This window comes from Typopeltis vanoorti, chromosome 2, assembly GCF_054136105.1.
Source record: "Typopeltis vanoorti isolate ZY-2024b chromosome 2, IOZ_Tvanoo_1.0, whole genome shotgun sequence".
In the NCBI taxonomy this organism is placed as follows: domain Eukaryota; kingdom Metazoa; phylum Arthropoda; class Arachnida; order Uropygi; family Thelyphonidae; genus Typopeltis; species Typopeltis vanoorti.
This window is the reverse complement of record NC_143550.1, coordinates 166,036,229-166,057,259: the sequence shown is the minus strand read 5'-3', so window position 1 is coordinate 166,057,259 and position 21,031 is coordinate 166,036,229. Positions and strand designations below refer to the sequence as shown.

At 34.4% G+C, this 21,031-nt stretch overlaps 1 protein-coding gene across 1 annotated transcript in view; it reads right to left on the bottom strand.

Annotated features, from left to right (window-relative positions):
* Nucleotides 1-831: 831 nt before the first annotated feature.
* Nucleotides 832-21,031, bottom strand: part of LOC150109619 (uncharacterized) — a 37,395-nt gene continuing 17,195 nt past the window's right edge. Inside the window, exon 3 of the mRNA XM_090413844.1 lies at nt 832-8,920. Within this exon, the coding sequence (XP_090269970.1) occupies nt 6,432-8,831 (2,400 nt within the window). The 5' untranslated portion in view covers nt 8,832-8,920 and the 3' untranslated portion in view covers nt 832-6,431. The remainder of the gene's footprint in view (nt 8,921-21,031) is intronic.

Below are 21,031 nucleotides of genomic sequence, written 5' to 3'. Positions count from 1 at the left end.
ATCTGTAATTCATAAGTAGTATAGAAATAGAAGACACGACACAACATAAATTTTTTTTAAAAAAATAATTTTAATTAGGAAAAGATTTTTGAAAATTTTTTCCCCTTTTTCCTTTGGGGGACCCCCTCTGGGTGCACCACTAATCCCAATTTATCAGCTTTTCATATCTGAAGTGCCAGCAGTTTGTATCTTGAAATTTTGCAGTGGTGGCTGATGAAGCCAATATATTATCTCTAGTTCTTTTCATAGGAACATATCCCTTTTGATATTGTTTTACCCTTTCTCACACATTCATGAAAATAATCACACTAATTCCTTCAAAATAGTTTTGTATAATTATCACTTTAATGTGTCAATATGTAATTAGTGATGAAACAATGGAACGAGGCAGTGTCAAAATAATTTAACGAATTCAGACATCTTTCGATGTCTGAATTCGTTAAATAAATTATCTTGGTGCATGACTTGTGCTAATGTGGACTCTGAATTTATAGTCGTGAAGGGTCATGATGTTTATCCATTCCACATTACTTAGCGCTGCATGATGAGCTAAACTACGAAACAATTTCTTTGTCGCAAAACATAGGAACATCAATCCTTTTGTCATCTTCTACCTTGCTGTAACCCCCCCCCCCTCACAACACACACAAAGATGTAACCGAATAATTTAAAATAATTTTATGTAAACACTTCAAGCTCTTATTAAATTATATAATTTTTTGAAATATAATTTAATTTATAACTAAGTGAAACATTTTTTACTTGAGTTCTTATGGTGACATCTGAGTGTTCAGGAGCTCCATATGTATGTCAGGCAATAAAATAAATGCATTCGGTATAAAAACAAATTTTATTTAAAAATTAAGCCACCAAAATAAAAAAAAAATTCCATATATATACTTAATTACTAATAATGAATTCCATTCTCTAATGCCAACAAATAGCAATTATAATGGTAAAGTTTGCTGCAACATTAGACAAAAATAACCCTTTAAGGCAAATAGGAAAAATAGAGTAATTTATTTCCCCTCATAATTGGCATCTTCCATGCAGATAGAAGTATACAGTTCATTTGTGCCTTATTGGTACAACAGCAGTGATTGTTTCACATATTGATACATAAAATTTATTCATCTTATTTCAAACAATATGCCCAATGGGGGAAAATTATAAAGGTTCTACCTCAAATAAAAAAAAAAATCTTTAAATGTCAAAAACTGCATGTCTATGTGAGAATACATATACTATAGATATATATATATATATATATATATATATGTCACAGATTATGCTAAGAAGCACCAATTTACTATTATAAGTCATACAGATTATATAAAATACATATCTGAATAAAGAGAAATGTAAATAAGAATGTTTTGCAGCTGGCAATGTTTTATGAATTGATATTAGTTAATTATTCAATACATAGAACATGGAATAACTTTATTTTAGAAATGTCTATATATATAGCTAACCTCCACTGCTAAAGAATAAAATCAACTTCATTTCTCACAATTAGAAGTGTATTCTAAATCCGTAGGCTGAAACAATGAATATACAGAAATCATTATTCTAACTCAGCCTCAAACAACTCCAAATCAAATTTCTCTGATTCAAAGAAATCAAAGATTTTTTTTTTATAGGCATCGAATCTCCCAGACAAAAGCTACCACAAATACTCATTACTACATTGCTGAACAATTCCAGTTGGCTGTTCAGAATTTTATAGGCATCGTACCACCCTACAAGAACCATAACCATGATGGTTCTATTTGACATCATCACCACAAATACCACAACATTCTACCGAATGTTTTATGATTAAAATTTATAGGCATCGAATCTCCCAGCAAGAACCATAAACACACATACTGGTTCTATTGAACATATTGAAATGGATGTTCAAACCTGTTAGACCAACATACAATAAATAGACAATATACAAAAATACACATTCTAAGCAGTCTTGCCACAACAGTGGTATAATTTACACTTCTTATACATATATATTGATAACTTACACATAAAACACACATCTCTTTAAGATTTCTGGTTATGCACACAACCAGAAATTACAACCATTTATTTTTCCAGTACATGAATAATACAATTCGCAGGGTGCTGAGGATATCATACAAAAATAAGTAGCCTTAACTCATCTACCTAATCGGCAGCTTAACAAATAATTTTGACTTGAATAAAAAATAAAAAATTATTTTTGACTCATGTATATTGTGTTTTGACTTGTAAAATCATTATTGATTTGGCTAAACATGAAATGATCACAATTTTCCTTTATACTACACAAGCACTGATACACTACTGATATTCTCAAGTATAGCATTGCATTTTTTGTTACCAAGGGCTAAAATGCATAGACATCTAGCTTGTTCTATTATAAAAGATATGATATAATGACCTTTAGTGCAAATAAGCCTTAATACCCATCCTGAGCATTACTATAGACAAAATGGATAAGGGAATATCCATTCAAAAATACCAGGTGCTTCAAAAATGTTACTTTTTCATTTTTAATATTTCTACTGAAATAAAATACAACACACAACTGATTAAAAACTTGTAATATTTGTAGCAGAGGCCAATAGAATTCATGTATTATAAAATTCAAATAAATTGAGTTCAAAAATTTTTTTTTGCAGCACCTTATATTTTTTCCCCTGCTTATCTTTAATTATAGATAAAGGATAGATAATATTTTACAGCCTACTGACTTCGCTGATCTTTCAGAATATACATTTATAGGTCAGAGGGATATAGCAAGTCACAATGATATCTGGACACATTTTCTAGTTTCAAACTACAAACAAGAAAATGTGTGTCACTGGATATTATTACTTTAAGTGCTAATTCTGTGTATAGTAACTATACTAGAATAATAATTATTAGCACAATAGAAAGTGTGTAAGATAAATTTATATATATATTCTGTTCTAGATATTCCACCTGAGCCTAACAATTTATAACTACATGGCAGACAATTTGAAATAGGAAATTTTTTGATACTGAAGAATGCAGAACAAACTGAATTTCCCATTAACAGTGTTTCAAATCAGCCTTGAGAACACATTCCATTTACAGACAAAAAATACTAGTGGTGATGGTGGATTAAGTGGTGGAGACAGAGTTATAGAGTAGGTTCCCTCTCTTGATGAGTCTGAACTATTTGGAGATGTCATGTAATAATAAACTGTTAACAGGAAATTCAGTCAATTCTCAAAACTAATAAATCAAATTAAGATAAGTTTTCCACTGATCAACTGTCACTGTTAATAGCAGAGCTAAAATGAATAATAAAATAAATTCTCTAAGCTAATTTCAAATAAGCACAAAGAATTTATGAGCTATAAGATCAAACTTAGATACTTAAGTTTAACATGGGATGGATTTGCAAACTACTTGGGAACAACCTGGACATAGAATCCCATTAAAAAAAAAAAAGTGCTTTTGTGCTTTTCTTTCTTTTGTTGACTGCCACCAAAAAAAGCAATTATAATGAGAGAGAGCCTATTTACAAGCAACCATCTGGTTGTTTAACTTTTATTGTGGAAGTTAAAAGTTAAGCTAATAGTGAAAAATTGTTTTTTGAACAAGTAGAATATAACAAGATACCTCAATAACAGATGAGGCCAATAGATGCTGAAATTTTTACAGACATTTAAACTTCAAAATGAAAGCCCAGGCTAAATACTAAAAGCAGCAATTACAACTACTGTTAGATGTAGTTAGATCAATAGTATATTCCTTATGGTTCATCAGAGCATCAAAAAGTGCAATGCAAAGTAACAAAATTAGTCTTTTGACCAACTTTGGGCTTATTTCTATCAAAATATTTTCCTTAATATTTCCTACTTTTCCTAAAAGACCAAAGAAATTTTAATTATTTCTTAGTTAAGTGAAAGGTATTATAAATAATGTGGCAATATCACTTTTTTCTTTTTCTCTTTAGTAAAAGTTTAAACTAGAGGATTATTTATCTATATTTCATTATGTAAAACAAAGCAATTCTGCTACTTCTAAGTATACAAAATTCATCATCATCTTAATGTTCTATTTTTACCTTAAACTTTAACAGAAACTATGTGAATAAATAATGTAAACCTACCAACAAATATATTTTTGTTATTTTATTTTTTTTTCATTTTTTAACAAAATAGTATCCTTCAATAAGAAAATGTTAAAATATATAACTTCTTTAAATAAAGTGAAATAAAATTCACAATTTGGTAAATAGAACTGATTTAAGATCAATTTTATAGATTACACTTTTAATTCTAAATATATAAGCATAACATACAATGACATTATGTTATTGTATATAACATATACAATAACTATATTGTAAATGTAATGTAATGATTTTTCTTTGGTACTAAACTAAAAAAAGTCTAAATTTTAGTGAATATACTCAGTACTAGTGAGCTGTTACCTATACTTTTAAACCTAATTTTACTGGATAATTTTTTTTTAAAGAGCTGCCAATCTACATTACATCAAAAATACTAGAATACCAATTGCAAGTTTTTATGACTATGGATTCAAATTAAATTCTAAAAGAATTAAAAATATTACCCCCCCCCAGTATTTCTTATGATCTTAATTAAGATTATTCTCATTTATTTTCATAAACTCCTTTCTTTCAATGTTACACAGTGACCAGATTCATTTTGGACAAATTATGGAGACTAGTACCACGTTAAGCGTAATAGCTTGTTTCCTGTTTCGACCTTCATATTAAAGTTGTCTGCTGTGGTGTACATACAAGCACACACAAATATATTATACAAGTTACATTACAATTCAAACATATGACTACGTATCAATATTTTGGTCAACTTTTAATGATCGTCTGAAAATCTGAAGAAATATGGATGACAAATATTTAATCCACAACCTTTTTGTTCTAAAGTGTAGTAATCCAAGATCTTAGTCATAATTTGAGAATAACAAACCTTATTTTAAATTTACAATATTGATTAGGCTACTACTGTTACTGTATCATTATATGTTAACATGAATATGATCTGCCATGCAACAGGATGTTATTTTGATGCAGTTTTTTTTTTTTTTTCCCCACCAGTATAATAACAATTGACCAAATTCTTGAAAATCTAGCATACTATTTGAATTATAATGCAAATTGTTTCTCTCCACATGTGTGTAACGAAAGGAATTAATTTCTCAAATTAGTTATGTAAGTGTGAATAAAATATAAAAATTAGCTCCATTTTACATGATGCATTTCTACTCAATACTCCTGGAATAACTAAAAAGAATCCTTACAACACTGGTCTAATTGAGTAATTATTTTACAAAAAAAACCAAAAAAACTTAGATTTCACACTGAAATTCCATAATAGAATAGATTTTAAAAATTCATCACCACATTATCATGTAAACAGATAACAGCGACACAGGTAACAATTCTTCCTGGATTCACTTTATTACAGCAATGAAAGGTGTTCCTGCAGTGGAATCTAAAAACAGTCCACTGGATTACAGCAATGAAAGGTGTTCCTGCAGCAGAACTGAAAACGGTTCCACTGTGCTCATTGGATTACAGCAATGAAAGGTGTATGCAGTGGGACCAAAACCAGTTCCCTGCTAACTTCTATTTCAATGAATACTTTCCCCTCTCACAATCAAAAACTGGCCTTATAAACTGATAATAAGTAAATAAATGCACACCTATTAACAAAATAAAATTTCAACAAACAAATGATGAGGTTAATGTAAAAATTTTGAGTTATTTCTAAATTACCTGAAATCTTTATATCTTTTACTGAAAGCAAGGGCTGGCAACTTCTGTGAATCTTGCTTTCTTGTGTAAGGTAGTAAAATTTTGGATTTGTGTGTGCATCTGCATATATATGCCAGTACATGGATTATATAAAGAAATGTTCATATGACTATAACTGGTAAATGAAATTTATTAAGAACATTGACTACTTTCACCCTAATTAACGGGACTCTTTTGGCTGTGGAAAATATCAAGAGGCAAATTTACATGAAAAGATTAGATTAGGATCGCAACAAATATGGTATGTAAAATTTCAATAATTCAAATTATCTGTGAGTATGCCTATTGTGTACAACAGACAAAGCACACAGATAAAGTGAATTACCAGAATCCTAACACAATAGCATCTTTTTGTCTCTATACTAATCTTTTGATGTTTGTAAGTTTCTTCCTTGTTTCATTTTCAGACCTGATAAATGTCCCATGTAATTAAGCCAAAATTAGTTATGTTCTTAATAAATTTATTATTTGTTTACCAGATGAGGTCATGTGAACATGTATATATGGGAGAACCTAAAGCACAATACAGAAACTCATGATAAATTCATATACTTTGCACACAACAAACTCTATCCTCATCATCTCAGTTGTTCTCGGGAGCAACTTGACCTCATTATGAGCTAACTTCAAGTGTTGTATAATTAACTGTGGGTAGTATGCCATTTGCAATATCTGTAGTAAGAGGGGAAAGGCTTATTTCTCTGTGATGACGTTCCTTATGAATGCGAACAGCTCCACTCTGGGCAAACCCTTGATCACAGATATCACACTTGTAGGGTTTTTCTCCGGAATGAATTCGATAATGTATCTTCAGGTCATGTTGCCACGTGTATACTTTTCCACATACTGGACAAGGATAGACACGCCACTTCTTGTTTCTGTGACTCACTGTTTCACAAGCATATGTGTGAAATGAGCATGATTTTGAGTTCAAATCTGAAGATTTATCGTTTTCTTCTTTATTCTGACCTGATGTCATTAATTCTCTTAAAGTGTTTGACAGTTCAATTGCATTTTCATCAATTTTATTGCTGTTTATGGAATCTTCTGATGTGCACGTGCTACTGTCTTCTGTACCCATATTACTATCTTCTGAAAATTTTGACAATTCTTGGGTTTCTTCTTTATTTTGCTTCTTGATGCACTGATGGTGAACCAAATCTTGGGAATTCTCAAAACTTTCTTCACAGTTTCCACACAAGAAACTCTGCTGAGAAGCATGCTTAGCCATATGACGTTTCAGATTTCCAACTTGGGAAAAAGCTCTTTCACAGATAGTACATTTAAATGGCTGTTCACCAGTGTGAATACGTCTATGATTACGCAAGGTGGACTCGTGTGCAAATCCTTTACCACACTGAACACATAAGTGTGGTCTTGCAGAAAGATGCTTTGTCATGTGTCTCTTTAGGTTGCCCACTTGAGTGAATGCTCGGGTACAGACATTACACTTAAATGGTGCCTCTCCAGTATGTATTCTAAGATGGTTTCTTAAAGTTGCAGGGTCTGCAAATGCCTTTTCACATTTGTTGCATTTGTGTGGACGATCACCACGATGAACACCTAAATGCCGATGAAGATTACCAATCTGTGTAAAACTGCGAGCACATACATGGCATTTGAAGGGAGTTTCGCCTGTGTGAAGCCTCATATGATTAATAATTGCTTGTGAGTGTGAGAAGCGACGGAAGCACAAATAACAATGGTAAGGCTGTAATTCTAAACGTCCGTGTACATCTAATGCATGGTGTTTTAAATCTATGGCAAGATTAAAATACTGTAAACATTCAGTGCAAAAGAACTGCAGCCGACTGATGTGCACACGAAAATGGGCTAAAAGAAGTGCCTCACCAGAAAATGTGTGACTACATTTTGGACAATGCAGCTGATTATTCTCAGTTGTGGCATGCTGGATGATGTGGCCACCATACTTGTCATAATTGATGTTGATGCCACATATGCAACATGGTGTGGTAGAATTATGAGTATGCATGTGTCTTTTACTTTCTGCTTCAGTAACAAATGCCTGGTTGCAAAATTGGCAGGTATAAAATTTTTCGGGACTTACAATAACAGAGGCTCTGCAATTAGCTTTGTTTTCTTCACTTCCTAACTGGGTGCTCAAATCTTTCTCGACATCATCAGTATCAATTACAAGTGGTACATCACTACTATCATCATCATAATCATCTTCATCACTGGTTGATGTATTGGATGCAACAATATCGTCCATTCTTGTAAAATCTTCTTTACCAGGTGTAGACTTATTTTCTGTTGATACAGTGCTTAATAGTTCTCCATTTTTTGGAAGCTGAGCTGAGTTGGAAACATTTTCTTTTAATTTTTGTAGATCTGTTTGAATTTCTTCATTTTTTGTATGCTGATAATGTTGTGTATGTGCAAAAATACTCTGCCTAACAGAAGATGTTTCTGAATTTATACAGCCGTCATTTTCTAGTTTATGTTGGTTTTCATTGTTTATAGAAAGTTGTTCATTTAACCCATTTACTATATTATTTTTAGAAATAACAGAGTTATTTGGAAGAAACTGTACAGGCTGATTTACCAGACTCAACAAGCCAATCACACAGTTTTGTATTCTGTCCCAGTCTTGATTTTTATCTTCCTGAATGGATGGAAATTCTTTATCTATGCTGTTTTCCCAATACATCTGATTTTCAGAAATTTTATCCTGAATAGGAATTATTTCCAAATCAGTTGGATGAATATCATCCTTCGCCTGCTCCGTGTTTAGCCCTTGTTCATGCTCAATATCCATAATGACTTCATTAGCTTTAATTTCTTCCTCGTATTCATCGTGTAAGAGTATATTTTTCTTTTTTGGACATATTCCTTCATGAACTTGTAAAGCCCGAGCTGTATACTTTCCCGAACAATACGGACATGAAAAGAATTGTGGCCTCTCCTTGAATCCATTTCTATTCGCTTCTTCATAGCTGGGAAGAAAGTATTCACCATCACTTTCCTCATCGTCGCAAGCTGGATTTCCCATATTGTATAGCGCATACCAGGTGTGGATGTCAGAGGTGAAAACACTTGGTCGAACTTTCACATGCTTTTAAATTACTCCCACAGTACATCCTAAAATAAAATAATAAATGAATAAAAATAAAATAATAAATGAATATATATATAAAAATGCCACAGCTATATTCGAGATATTTAACAAATCAAATATACAATAATGTTATTTTTATACCTTATATGGGAATTAATTTATAAATTCGGAACTTTTTTTATTCCATATTTCAATAAAATTGAAATATTTGCCTATATTTAAATTTCAATTGCCTCAAAATTTTAAGTAGGTACTCAATTTGTTGTGCATAAAAACTGGATCATAAACATGATACTCTAATCACCATAAGAATTCCATTTCTCATCCGTCAAAAGATGGATCGAGTCCCCTGATGGTGTAGGAGTTTAATGTAGCCAGTTTGCCATTCCTTTACTGCACTCTAGGAATAAGTTTTTGTCTATAAAACTGTGTGTTCATGGGGCTGGTTTGCCTGTTCTGAGGGACAAAAAACCTGGAGTTTCCATGTGAAAAAACCATCTATCCCCCGTATGTAACTCACCATTTGATTGAAAAGACCTGATAAAGATTCTTCACGTCGTAGACTGGATTCAAACCCAGATCTTTTTCAACTATCTATACTCATCTATACCAACTAAGCTATGAAGATCTCTATGAGAATTAATATGCAATTTTTATGCTAAGTATTTATGTACAAAATTAAATACAGAAATTATATAAAGAAAATTTCTAAATTGCATATAATTTTTTCCCCTCCAATTCTTATTAATTAATTACAGCCTTGATAACTTATTTTGTTGAAATCTAGAAGTATCTAGCGTAAATTATTTCTCATTTTGTTTAGATAATATTGTACACAAATATCATTTGGAAAGTACAAAATTGTGTTAAGGAGCATGTAGAATACAAATATTGTTGACAACTATTATTAACAATAAACTGCCCTATATTACCAATGGAGAAGGGATAAAATGTCTAACTGAAACTTTCAAAAGTGGCAACTATTATCACACCATCTCCAATCAACAGGTTACGACTTGAATCATATCACATACATGGATGTTTGTGAATGTGTTTAGGTGGTAGATGAATTTGATTGCCCAGTGCGAGACAAGTAAATTTCTGGTCTTACAAACCTAATTGGTTCCTGGAAAGTTGTTGGTAAGCCAGCAGTCACAAATGATAAAGAAACACATTTATTATTTTATTATGCAAAAGTAAAAATGTTCCAGGGTTTACTGTTTTAGATCTTAAAATAAATTTTAAAAAATCCAACAAATCTGAAATCAGCCAACCTGGTTGCCGTTAGTGGTTAGTGTAGCTGCTCTCCAATGAATAGGCTGGTAACCTATTCCACTTAACCATGAAAAATATGGCTGTTACACTACTGCTGATGATGCTTTTATTTAACCTTCATGTCCCATTCATGTTGAAGTTTACTCTCCATACAAAAAGGAATGAAATAAATTATTATTACATGACACCTCCAGGGAGTAAATATTTACAACTTGACATTTTGCCAGCTTAAGTTAACATTATCAAATACACATTCAGTAAACTAAAAGAAAAATGACCTCCATAACAAGGACAGTCAAGTGTATGGAGGGCAACAGTGGTGCTCTGCAGTGATGTTCCATGATTACTGCTGATAGGTGGATAGGAAGGTGCACCAAACTTCATTAAATATTACACTATTTTAATAAATTTAGTTTAATCCTTTATTCAAGTGTAAGCAAACAAAGTTTCCCTGAAGTATCTTCAGGTGCAACCTTTGTTTGCTTACACTTGGATAAAGGAATAAACTAAATTTATTAGTCTAACCAAATGGGAAAAAACTTCCAACATCTTTCTCTAAATCCAGAGTAATTTAATAATAAGGTGAGACACCTTTTGGCAACTTGTATAGGTAAATATGAGTTCTCCATTGCTTCCACCACCTCTGGGTCTGGCTCCCACTGATGAGACCTCAATAAAAGATTAAACTAAATTTATTATAGTCTAACCAAGTGGGAAAAAACTTCCAACATTACACTATTTCTATTACAATTCACTAGGTTCTGTAGAATGAGCCACTTGCAGGAACAGTCTGTGATTTAAACATGGATCTGTGTGGTGGCTTTGCTTTTTTTCCATCTGATGAAATGGTTTTCATCCAAGGCATGTTGTGTTAGTCTGTTTTTTTGGTTTCCCATACCAAATATATTTTTTTAGTCTTTTCTTCTTGCCATGGTGGTTCATCCTGTCTGTCATAAATAATGGATCTCACATTGACAGATGATACTGCAGACACCTGAGAAGGAGGGAGAGAGAGGTCCTTAATTTGTCTGAGGAAAGTGGAGACTTTGTCTAGAAGTTTGCACTGTTCTGATTTTTGCTGTTTCAGGAGAAATTAAACTGGACTCACTCCAGAAACAAAACAAAAAACATCAGAACATTCTATAAACCTACAGATAAAGTCTTCACTTTCCTAAGATAAGAACCACCAGAATTGTCTCTCCCTTCTTTTTCAGGTATCTACAGTATTCCATGTCAATATAGGATCCAGTGTTTTGGATATAACGAACCACTACAGTAAGAAGAGAATATAAAAAATATATTCAGTATGGAGAACCAAAGAGCAGCCTAGTACAACATGCCTTGGATGAAGCCCATTTGATCAAGTGGAAAAAAACAAAGCTATTACACAGATCACATTTCAAATAACAGCCTGTTTCAGGAAGCAGCTCATGTTACAGAACCGAGTAAACTGTAACAAAAATTATGTAATTCTAGAAAAATTTTGGCAGACCATCCTATTCAGATGTCAGCAATAATCATAGAACATTGCTGCATCCACCACCACTGTTGCCCTCCACACAAGTGACTGTCCTTGTTCTGGAGATCATTTTAATTTTAGTTTTACTGAGTGTGTATCTTCAAAATTATTATTCATGACACCTCCAAGGAGTCTGAAGACTCATCGCGGGAGGACACCTACCGTACAACTCTCCGTCTTCACTACTACACAAAACCTCTACTACCAATCACCTACATCAACGCCATCTACTGCCCACCATCACCACCGCTGGTATTTTTTGTCTGTAAATTGAGTGTGTTCTGAAGGGCCGATTTGTCTGTATGTGGGATGAAAAACCAGAGTTTCTGGGAGAAAAAACTCTGCCACCTCCGTATGAGATCGGCTAATTCACCTTCAATTGAAAAAGTCCATTTGATAATGATAGCTTGGGCTAGCCAAATGTCAGGTAAGCATTTAATTTAGTTTGTAAGGTATTTATTTCATTTTCACATAGTTTTTATCTGAAAACTTTCAACTCGAATCACTACAACTATGGAAATCTCAACATGAAAATGCAATTTCGTGTCCTCCACCAAGATTTGTAATGTACATTCTCGTAATCTGTTATTATACCCAACATTTAACAATCCAAAACCATTTCATTACCCACTTTTGTATCTTCTATCTACTCAGATGTCTGAGGATGCAGTCACGACAAGCTTTGTTAGACTTCCTTATTCTTACACGTCTTTTAACCACCATGGCAATGAGGCTCCTGGATTACAATTCCCTGTTGAACATTCATTCATGATCCCTAGCCTTTTTGAAAAAACAAATTCCTATCAATATGGCATGCATAATTTCTTTAAACCAAAATGAAAAATTTTACCTTTGGAAAAAACAAATGGACATCCATTATAATTTTGTCCATGGCACCAGCCATCCAGATGTTCTTGTAGGCACTCTTTATCAGGAGTGTTGCTATAACTCTAGTGAACTTTGCTTCATCAAAAAAATTCATATTCCCCTTCAGGCCTTAGAAACCTGGGTATGTCATCAGTAAATTTGTTCAAGGAGAGATGATAGATATTTAAATATTAGGATTTTTTGATGAAGCAAACTTCACTAGGATGATAGCAACACTCCTGATAAGGAGTGCCTATAAGAGCATCTGAATGGTTGGTGCCATGGACATAATTATAATGGATGCTTATTTTTCTAATGATTCCTTGGTGAAGCATTCATAATAACAGAAAACAAAGAAATGGTAAGGTTAGAGACATTGTAATCTCAGCAAAGCTGAAATGACTGCAAATTTAGCAAACACCTGCAAGCAATATTATAAACAAATAAAAAATACCAGGTGAAAATAACAAAAAATGAGGTAAAAACAAAAAATCCAGTCAAAAGGTGCAATCAGTGTTAACAGAAAGTGAGATGCATCCGATAATCTGGGATAGGGAGAGGGAAGGGATGAACCAATGCAAGCAATTTACAAAGGCTAAACAAAATTTTTTTAAAAAAATGGTTTTTTGATTTTATCAGTGGCAGCACTTATACCTGAAGTATAGTTGGATACAGTGTCAGTGATAAAACTCTTCTTTTTAAACTAAAATTTACTCAAAGATAAGATGGGCTCTATTTGAATGAGCCCAAAATTTCTAAGTGGGAGTGTGTGCATAATCATTTTATATTTAGTATTATTATTTTATAGATATTGAAAGTTTTTCTACTTGGTTATATTATAAATTAAAGATGCCAAGAAATCATATTCTTGGTTTCATCCTTTATCTAAGTGTGAGCAAAGTTTGCACATGAACTTCATGACTGAGCAACTTACATATATAGGCTAATGACTTCACATCAATTGCCTTATTATCCTATAATGCAATGCACATATCCTTACAGGCATGTATACTACTATGCACTACCCATATATACTACTATGAGAAGGGCCACTACCCAGACCAGTTTCGACTTTTATTGAGGTCTCATCAGTGGGAGCCAGACCCAGAAGTGATACCAAGTGTGAAGTAATGCAGAATTCATATTTCCATATATAAGTAGCAAAAGGTCACATCTTATTACTAAAATACTTATGGGATACTAAGGCAATTGAAGTCATTGCCTCTATATATGGAGTTGCCTGGTCATGAAATTACTTCATGCACAAACCTTGCTTACACCTGGATAAAGGATGAAACCAAAAATATAATTTCTTGGCATCCTTAATTTATTAAGTCATTATTTTGATTTACTACTCATTTCTTTTTACAACATATACTGTACATTCATAAAGTGTTCCAAGTAAAACTACTTTTTTCAAGAAAGTTATCAGGCATTCTGTGTAAAGGTTTATCAGATATTCAGTAAATCGAAGGTTGTACCATAACAAAGATGTTAGCTGTACAAATAAAACAGTTTTATTTTTCTAATTACAAAGTTTTTACCTTTGTGAAAACTAAATAACTTTAAATATCACCATTAATTCTTATATTCATGAATCACAGTATAAGCATTTTAATAATGAAATTACCATTTCATTATTAAAATGCTACTAAAATTAATTATCACTGTTAACTTCACTAATTGGAAAGGTGTTTTGCTGCACAAATAAATGTTAATGTCTAAGTTTTTATCTAGAAAGAAATGATGAGAAATGTGTTCTATAATGCGTATATGCTATGCACCTGTGCAAAGTGAGTGGGTGAAGGACTTTGTACAATGTTGATAAGCTTGAGGTGGTAAAATGATATATGAGAACACAAAATTTTCTATTAAGAAATTACAAAAAAACTTGGAGACAAACAAGTTATATATTGATAAAAGCTGCACATTGGTGATTAAACTTTTAGGATATCTTCAATTTCTTTTTTTAAAAAAAATCTGTCACCTTAGTAAATGCCTTCTTAGAAAAAAAGCCAAATTTTACATTTCATATAACACAGAGTAGAAAAGTCAAACTGCATTAACACACCAGAAAATGCCAAAAAAAAAAAATTACCAATGTTCAATATGCCTGGTTTCTTAATAAAAGTATTCCCACTTAAAAAATGAGTTTATACAGAGGTATCTCCTACAAATTTATGCTTTTACTCTTGCAAAACACATGCACCAATAGGATATATGAGAATGGAGATATGATTAACCATACGATTAGGTTTATAAGAATCCAATATTGAAGACAGTGAAGACAGGATCACTTAGCAATCAAATTTACAAAAGGATGAGTGCCAGAAATTTAAGAAGACATGGTATCTAGCTTTAATACCTAGCTTCTAAAGTGTAGACAGAACAGCATGCATCACTGGACGACAGTAGTACTTTCCACTGAAGAATACTAACATCACATATGGAAAATCCACAAGCAAACTGCATCAATTTTGATATCTTGCACACACTGCTAAACACATGCAATCCAGAAGAAGCTTATGTAGTCTCCAGCTTTTAGAGCAGCTGAGCAGAGATAAATCAGGCAATTATAAAACTGTGAGATATGTAATCAATTATGGCTATGTGGTATAAAAAATAAATTAAAAATGAATTTCATTGAATTCTCTAATGAGCCACCACCATAAAGAAGGTACAGTAATCCCATGTTAATAGCATTTCAACACTGGAGATAACTCTCCCATCATAGGCATAAGGGTAGGATATGCAAGCAGGCCCATGATGAAAAGAAAAGCAATGAGCATATATATTATTATTATTACTAGATAACACCTCCAGGGAGTTCAAAGACTCATCGAAGGAGGGCACCTACTCTACCACTCTCATCACTCAGTCCACCAACTACTGAGAACCGCATTATCTACACCAACGCCATCTACTGTTCACCACCATCACCACTAGTATTTTCACAGACAATCACAAATATCCATGCCCACATCGGGATTGAAATCCACAGCCTTTTGGCTAGAGAGCAGTACAGTAACCACTCGGCCTGTAAATATATATATTATGTGTACAAGGGGGAGGATATAATTACAAGAAAGAACATATCTTAAATATTTGATCGAATTGTAAAAATTTGTTTTTTCTTTTCATCCTATTTTTAGGATATATATGAAGAAATGTCAGACATGTCAATTCCTTCATGGTGATTACAACCTTTGAGATTGGGTTACAAATTATGTTACAATAAAACCTGTAATATGTATATACGTATATATATACATATACATACATACATACATACATACATGAGGAAAGAGAGGAATTGTATGCGAGAGACCGTTTACATTTGAATGAGGAAGGACGTAGGCATCTGGAGAGATTGCTGTTCTGAACGAGTCAGTGTGTCCCAGGGAGGATGATAGCAGGGGTAGCCTCTTGTGGGAATGGATACTTGGGAGAAGGGAGACAATGTCAGGTAACACTGAGCCCAGTGGAGTCTAGAAGGGATAATGCTGGGTATAGAAACAATGGCATTTCTATGCTTTATACTAATGCCAGGAGTATCCGGAATAAGGGAGAGGAATTGGTGGCGCAGATAGCATCAGCCTGGCCAAAAATTATTGCGATCACTGAGGCGTGGTTGACAGAAGGGGATATAACAACAGGAATAGAAGTCGCTGGGTATAGCATTTTTCGTCAGGATAGGAGGGGAAAGTGTGGTGGTGGGGTACTGCTTATGATAAGTGATGACCTATGTCCTCTAAGAGTGGAGAATTTGGAAGGAAGTGAGACAAATGATTTTGAGAGCATATGGTGTGAGGTAGAGGTACATATACATACATACATATACATATACATACATACATCGAGGTAGGCAAGACAGGATATTTAGTGGGGTGTTGCTACAGACCCAGGAGCACAGAGGATGGGGACCAGGAGATGTTTAGACAGCTAAGTTTGGCAAGTGCAAGAAGAATGATTGTTATGGGAGATTTTAACTTCAGTAGTATAAATTGGAGAGAGGAAGATGCATGTAGCAATAGGGGAATGGAATTTCTAGAATTCTTGAGGGACAAATGTCTTAGGCAACATGTAACAGAGGGAACAAGAGGTTCAAAAGTTTTGGATTTGGTTATAGCATCAGAAGAGTTGATAATAACTGAGTTGACGTCTCTCCCACCAGTTGGAGAGAGTGACCATATGGTGATGACTTGGAAAATGAATAGACATGCAGGAGTATCAAAGAGACGGGAACTTATGTGGAATTATAAGGCAGGTGATTATAATAGTCTTAGACGTCAACTTCGGGAAGTTTCATGGAGGGAGGAATTGGTAGGCCGGGATATCACTAGTGCGTGGGAAATTGTGAAAGAATATTTGTTATCAGCAATGGTAAGTTGTATACCACGAGTGAAGAAGAGGAACGCAATTTGGAGTAAAGTGGATGACAAACAATATTAAACAGGAATTGCATGCAAAAAAGAGGCTATGGAAGAGATATAAGGAAACAGGTGAAGAGATGCATGAGGAATATAAGACACAGGCCAGAAGAGTGACTCGTGTGGTAAGGAAAGCGAAACTGGAATATGAGAGGAGATTGGCCCTAAGATCCAAAGAAAATCCTAGGGAATTTTTTAGCTATGTGGCCAGTAGGAGGAGAAATGACTGTGGAAGAATGATATTGTGGGATAAAAATGGGAATAGAGTGACTGATGAAGAGGACATAGTGGAATTGTTCAATGAACACTTTATTGGAGTATTTCATCCTAGAGGAGTCAGTTTTAATGCTAGAGGGATAGGACTGGTTCGAGGTCTGGAGGAGAGTGTGTTTCAGATACTGAGTACTCTGGATATCAGTAAAGCTATGGGACTGGATGGTATTTCACCACGAGTTTTGAGAGAATGTGCTAGGGAATTGACAGTGCCTTTAACGTGGCTTTTCAATGAAAGTTTGGCTTTGGCAAAGGTGCCCAGGGAATTGAAGGAAGGTAAGATAGTGCCATTGCATAAGGGTGGTAACAGACTGGAAGTGTCTAATTATAGGCCAGTCTGTGTGTCATCAGTAGTTGTTAAGATCTTGGAGAAAGTAGTGAGGGACCGTATACAGCATTGGGCAGATGAGAGTAATGTTATCTGTGAGAATCAACATGGATTTGTGAAAGGACGCTCTTGTTTTAGCAATATGCTAGCCTTTTATAATAAAGTTACAAGAACATTAGATGAGGGAAAGGCATATACTGCAATTTTCTTAGACTTGACGAAGGCATTTGACAGGGTGCCACATGATAAGCTGATTAAGTTGCAGCACATGGGTCTGGATGTCAGATTGGTCAACTGGATTCAGGATTGGCTGTCTGATAGGTATCAGAGAGTTGTGTATGGTGGAGCAGTTTCCAGGAGGCAGAGGGTTACAAGTGGGGTCCCACAGGGACCAGTACTAGGACCTATATTGTTCAACCTTTATATCAATGACATAGCCAGTGGATTGTAGGGGGATATTCAGTTGTTTGCAGATGATGCGAAGCTGGGAAGGATTATTAGTAATAGTGCAGATGTGGTAGCCCTGCAAGAGGATTTAAATAAGCTAGATAGATGGGCAAATGAATGGGGGTCAGTTTAATGCAGCAAAATGTAAGCTCTTGAGGTTTGGGAAACATCGATGGGATGCTGCATACTCTATGGGAGGAGTGATACTGGAGGAAGTAGGGGAGACAAGAGATCTGGGGTTGATGATTGATAGAAACCTGAAGTTTAGGGGACATATTGCAAAGGTGGTGAAGGTAACACAGAGGATTGCAGCTATTATGAGAAGGACACTGACCTGCAGAGATAAGAGGGTTATCATTCCGTTGTATAAGTCTCTGATCAGACCACACTTGGACTATTGTTCTCAGATTTGGTCCCCAGGATTTGAAGGGGATAAATTAACTGTGGAAAGGATACAAAGACGGATGACAAAGATGGTTTCAGGACTGTACAAGGATAGTTATGAGGATCGGCTGAGAGAATGTGGACTGCAGAGTTTGGTGGATAGAAGAAGGAGAGGTGATATGATTGAGACTTTTAAACTGTTGAGAGGTGGTTACAGGGTTGACACTGGGTAGTTCTTTCGCTTGGTTGAACAACGGGAAGGAGTGATGACAAGAGGCCATCCCTGGAAGTTACGAAAGGAAACTGTGAGCAAGAGGGTAAGGAGTGGTTTCTTTGTGTGGAGGGTGGTTGAGCCGTGGAATGCATTGCCTGATGGAGTGGTGGGAGCGAGAACTGTCAGTGAGTTTAAAGAGTGGTATGATAGACTTTGTGTTTCTCAGGGGGGGGACCTCCCCTCGATGAGTCTTGACAGACTTCATGTCTTAGGAAGGACCTCCCTCGATGAGTGTTTTGACTCCTTGGAGGCCTGAATAATAATAATAATAATAATAATAATATATATACACACACACACTTGGTCGTTGACTTCCATTCTGGCTGACAGGTCATATGTCGGCAATATATTTATTAACAGTATGCTTTAACCTTTCTAATCTTTTTATCATGTTTATAATTTATTTTTATAATCTTTTAAATTTATAATTATGTATATTGTACATAATGTGAAAAATAACACTGTACTGTAAACACAAAAATACAATCCAAAATTAATGTACAAATTAAATTTACGAAATCAATTTTTAATCTTTGCTTGTGCTGGGTTGTGGATTGTCAGGGTCATGTTCTTGGGTTGAGGTAGGAGATGTTCTCTTGATAAGGAACATGCTGAGTTTTGTTTGAACAGTTTGTTTCTCTTTTTCTTCATATATCTCATGATAACAACGCACAGAATCTTGAATGATATGTTCAACCTTTGTGAATCGTTCGACATTAGGGTCCATTGCTTCGAAACTGGCGAGAGCTTTATTCAGTTGCAAAAAAGAATCTGATAAACTCTTTACAGTGAATTTCTTTTCTGGCTCCTCTTCTTCCTCTCTCGCTTTTTCTTCTGACACTCTCTGTGCTTCCAATTCAATCAACTACTCTACTTCTATTTCACATTCTAATTTAAGATTTTTTGCAAGTTTAACTATTTTTTCTGTAATCACTTCCAGTTCCTCTCCTTTTTCAAATCCTTCAAATGTATTCGCATAACATTTTAGACACTTTTTCCCAAATTCCCAACATACAATTCTTTGTTACACATTCCCATGCAGTTGAAATATTCTTGATACACTGAAGAATGTTGTACTACTTCCAAAAGTCTCGCAAAGATAAATAAGCATCAGAATCTATCGATTCGATGACTTGTGCGAATGTCATTCTGAGGTAGTGAGCCTTGAATGCTGAAATAGCACCATGATCCATGGGTTGAATGAGAGCGGTTGTGTTAGGTGGCATAAAAACCACTCTAACCATCATGTTGAAGGTTATCCAGATGAGGAGGGTGGCCAGGGGCATTGTCCATAATCAATAAAATCTTGAAAGGGATACCTCTCTCCGCACAATATTCACGAGCCTGGGGAATAAAGCAGTTCATGAACCAGTCTTCGAACAGTGCTTGAGTCATCCAAGCTTTAGGGTTTGAACGGTAGTAAGCGGGCAGTGTGTGCTTGTTGATGTACAAGGGTTTTCTGAATGATAAATGAGAAAAGGCTTCAGCTTAAAACCCACGACATTCGTACCAAGCAACAAAGTCAACCAATCCTTAAAAGCTTTGAATCCTGGCATCCTTTTTGCTTCTTGGTGTATGTACGTATGATTAGGCATGCGTTTCCATTGCAAGCCAGTTTTCATCTACGTTAAATATTTGTTCCGGTAGATAACCTTCTTCTTTGATCAAACAGTCGAAACTATTAACAAATTTTTGGGCTTCATCTGCACTTCCTGTGACACGTACATTATGCAAAGCAAATCTTTTTTTTTTAAAACGTTTAAACCATCCAGTACTAGCCTGAAAATCTTCTGCGTAATCGTCTCCGGCATGTGATTTTAAACTCTGAAACAGACTTCTAGCCTTTGCTTGCACCGTGCAAAGGCTCATGAGTGAATTTTTCTGTATTATATCTTCCATCCACATAAACAACAATTTCTCCATTTCATGGATCTGTTGTTGTTTGGTTAAAATTATAGACTTCATAGATGTAGAACCTTTCACAGCTTCCCGAATTCTTTCTTTGTCCTTAAGTATCGTTAATATTGTGGAATGTGATAACCAAGTCACGTGCTATCATATTCACTTCCTTTCCCCCTTTATACTTCTGGACAACTTTCATTTTACACTCTAAATCAATAGTTTTCCTTGACTTCTTAGCTGGCGTATCTGTAGATGAAGGTATTTTCCTTTTACTAGACATTTTTTGGGTAGTATTTCAGTAGAATTTTAATTAATACACCACACGCAACAGATGCTTGAAAGCGACTGAGTGTATGTGAGAGATAGTTATCGTACGTGTAGCTGCCCGATTTATTATTAATTTATTATTATTTTTTTTTGTGGTCGTAAGTCGAC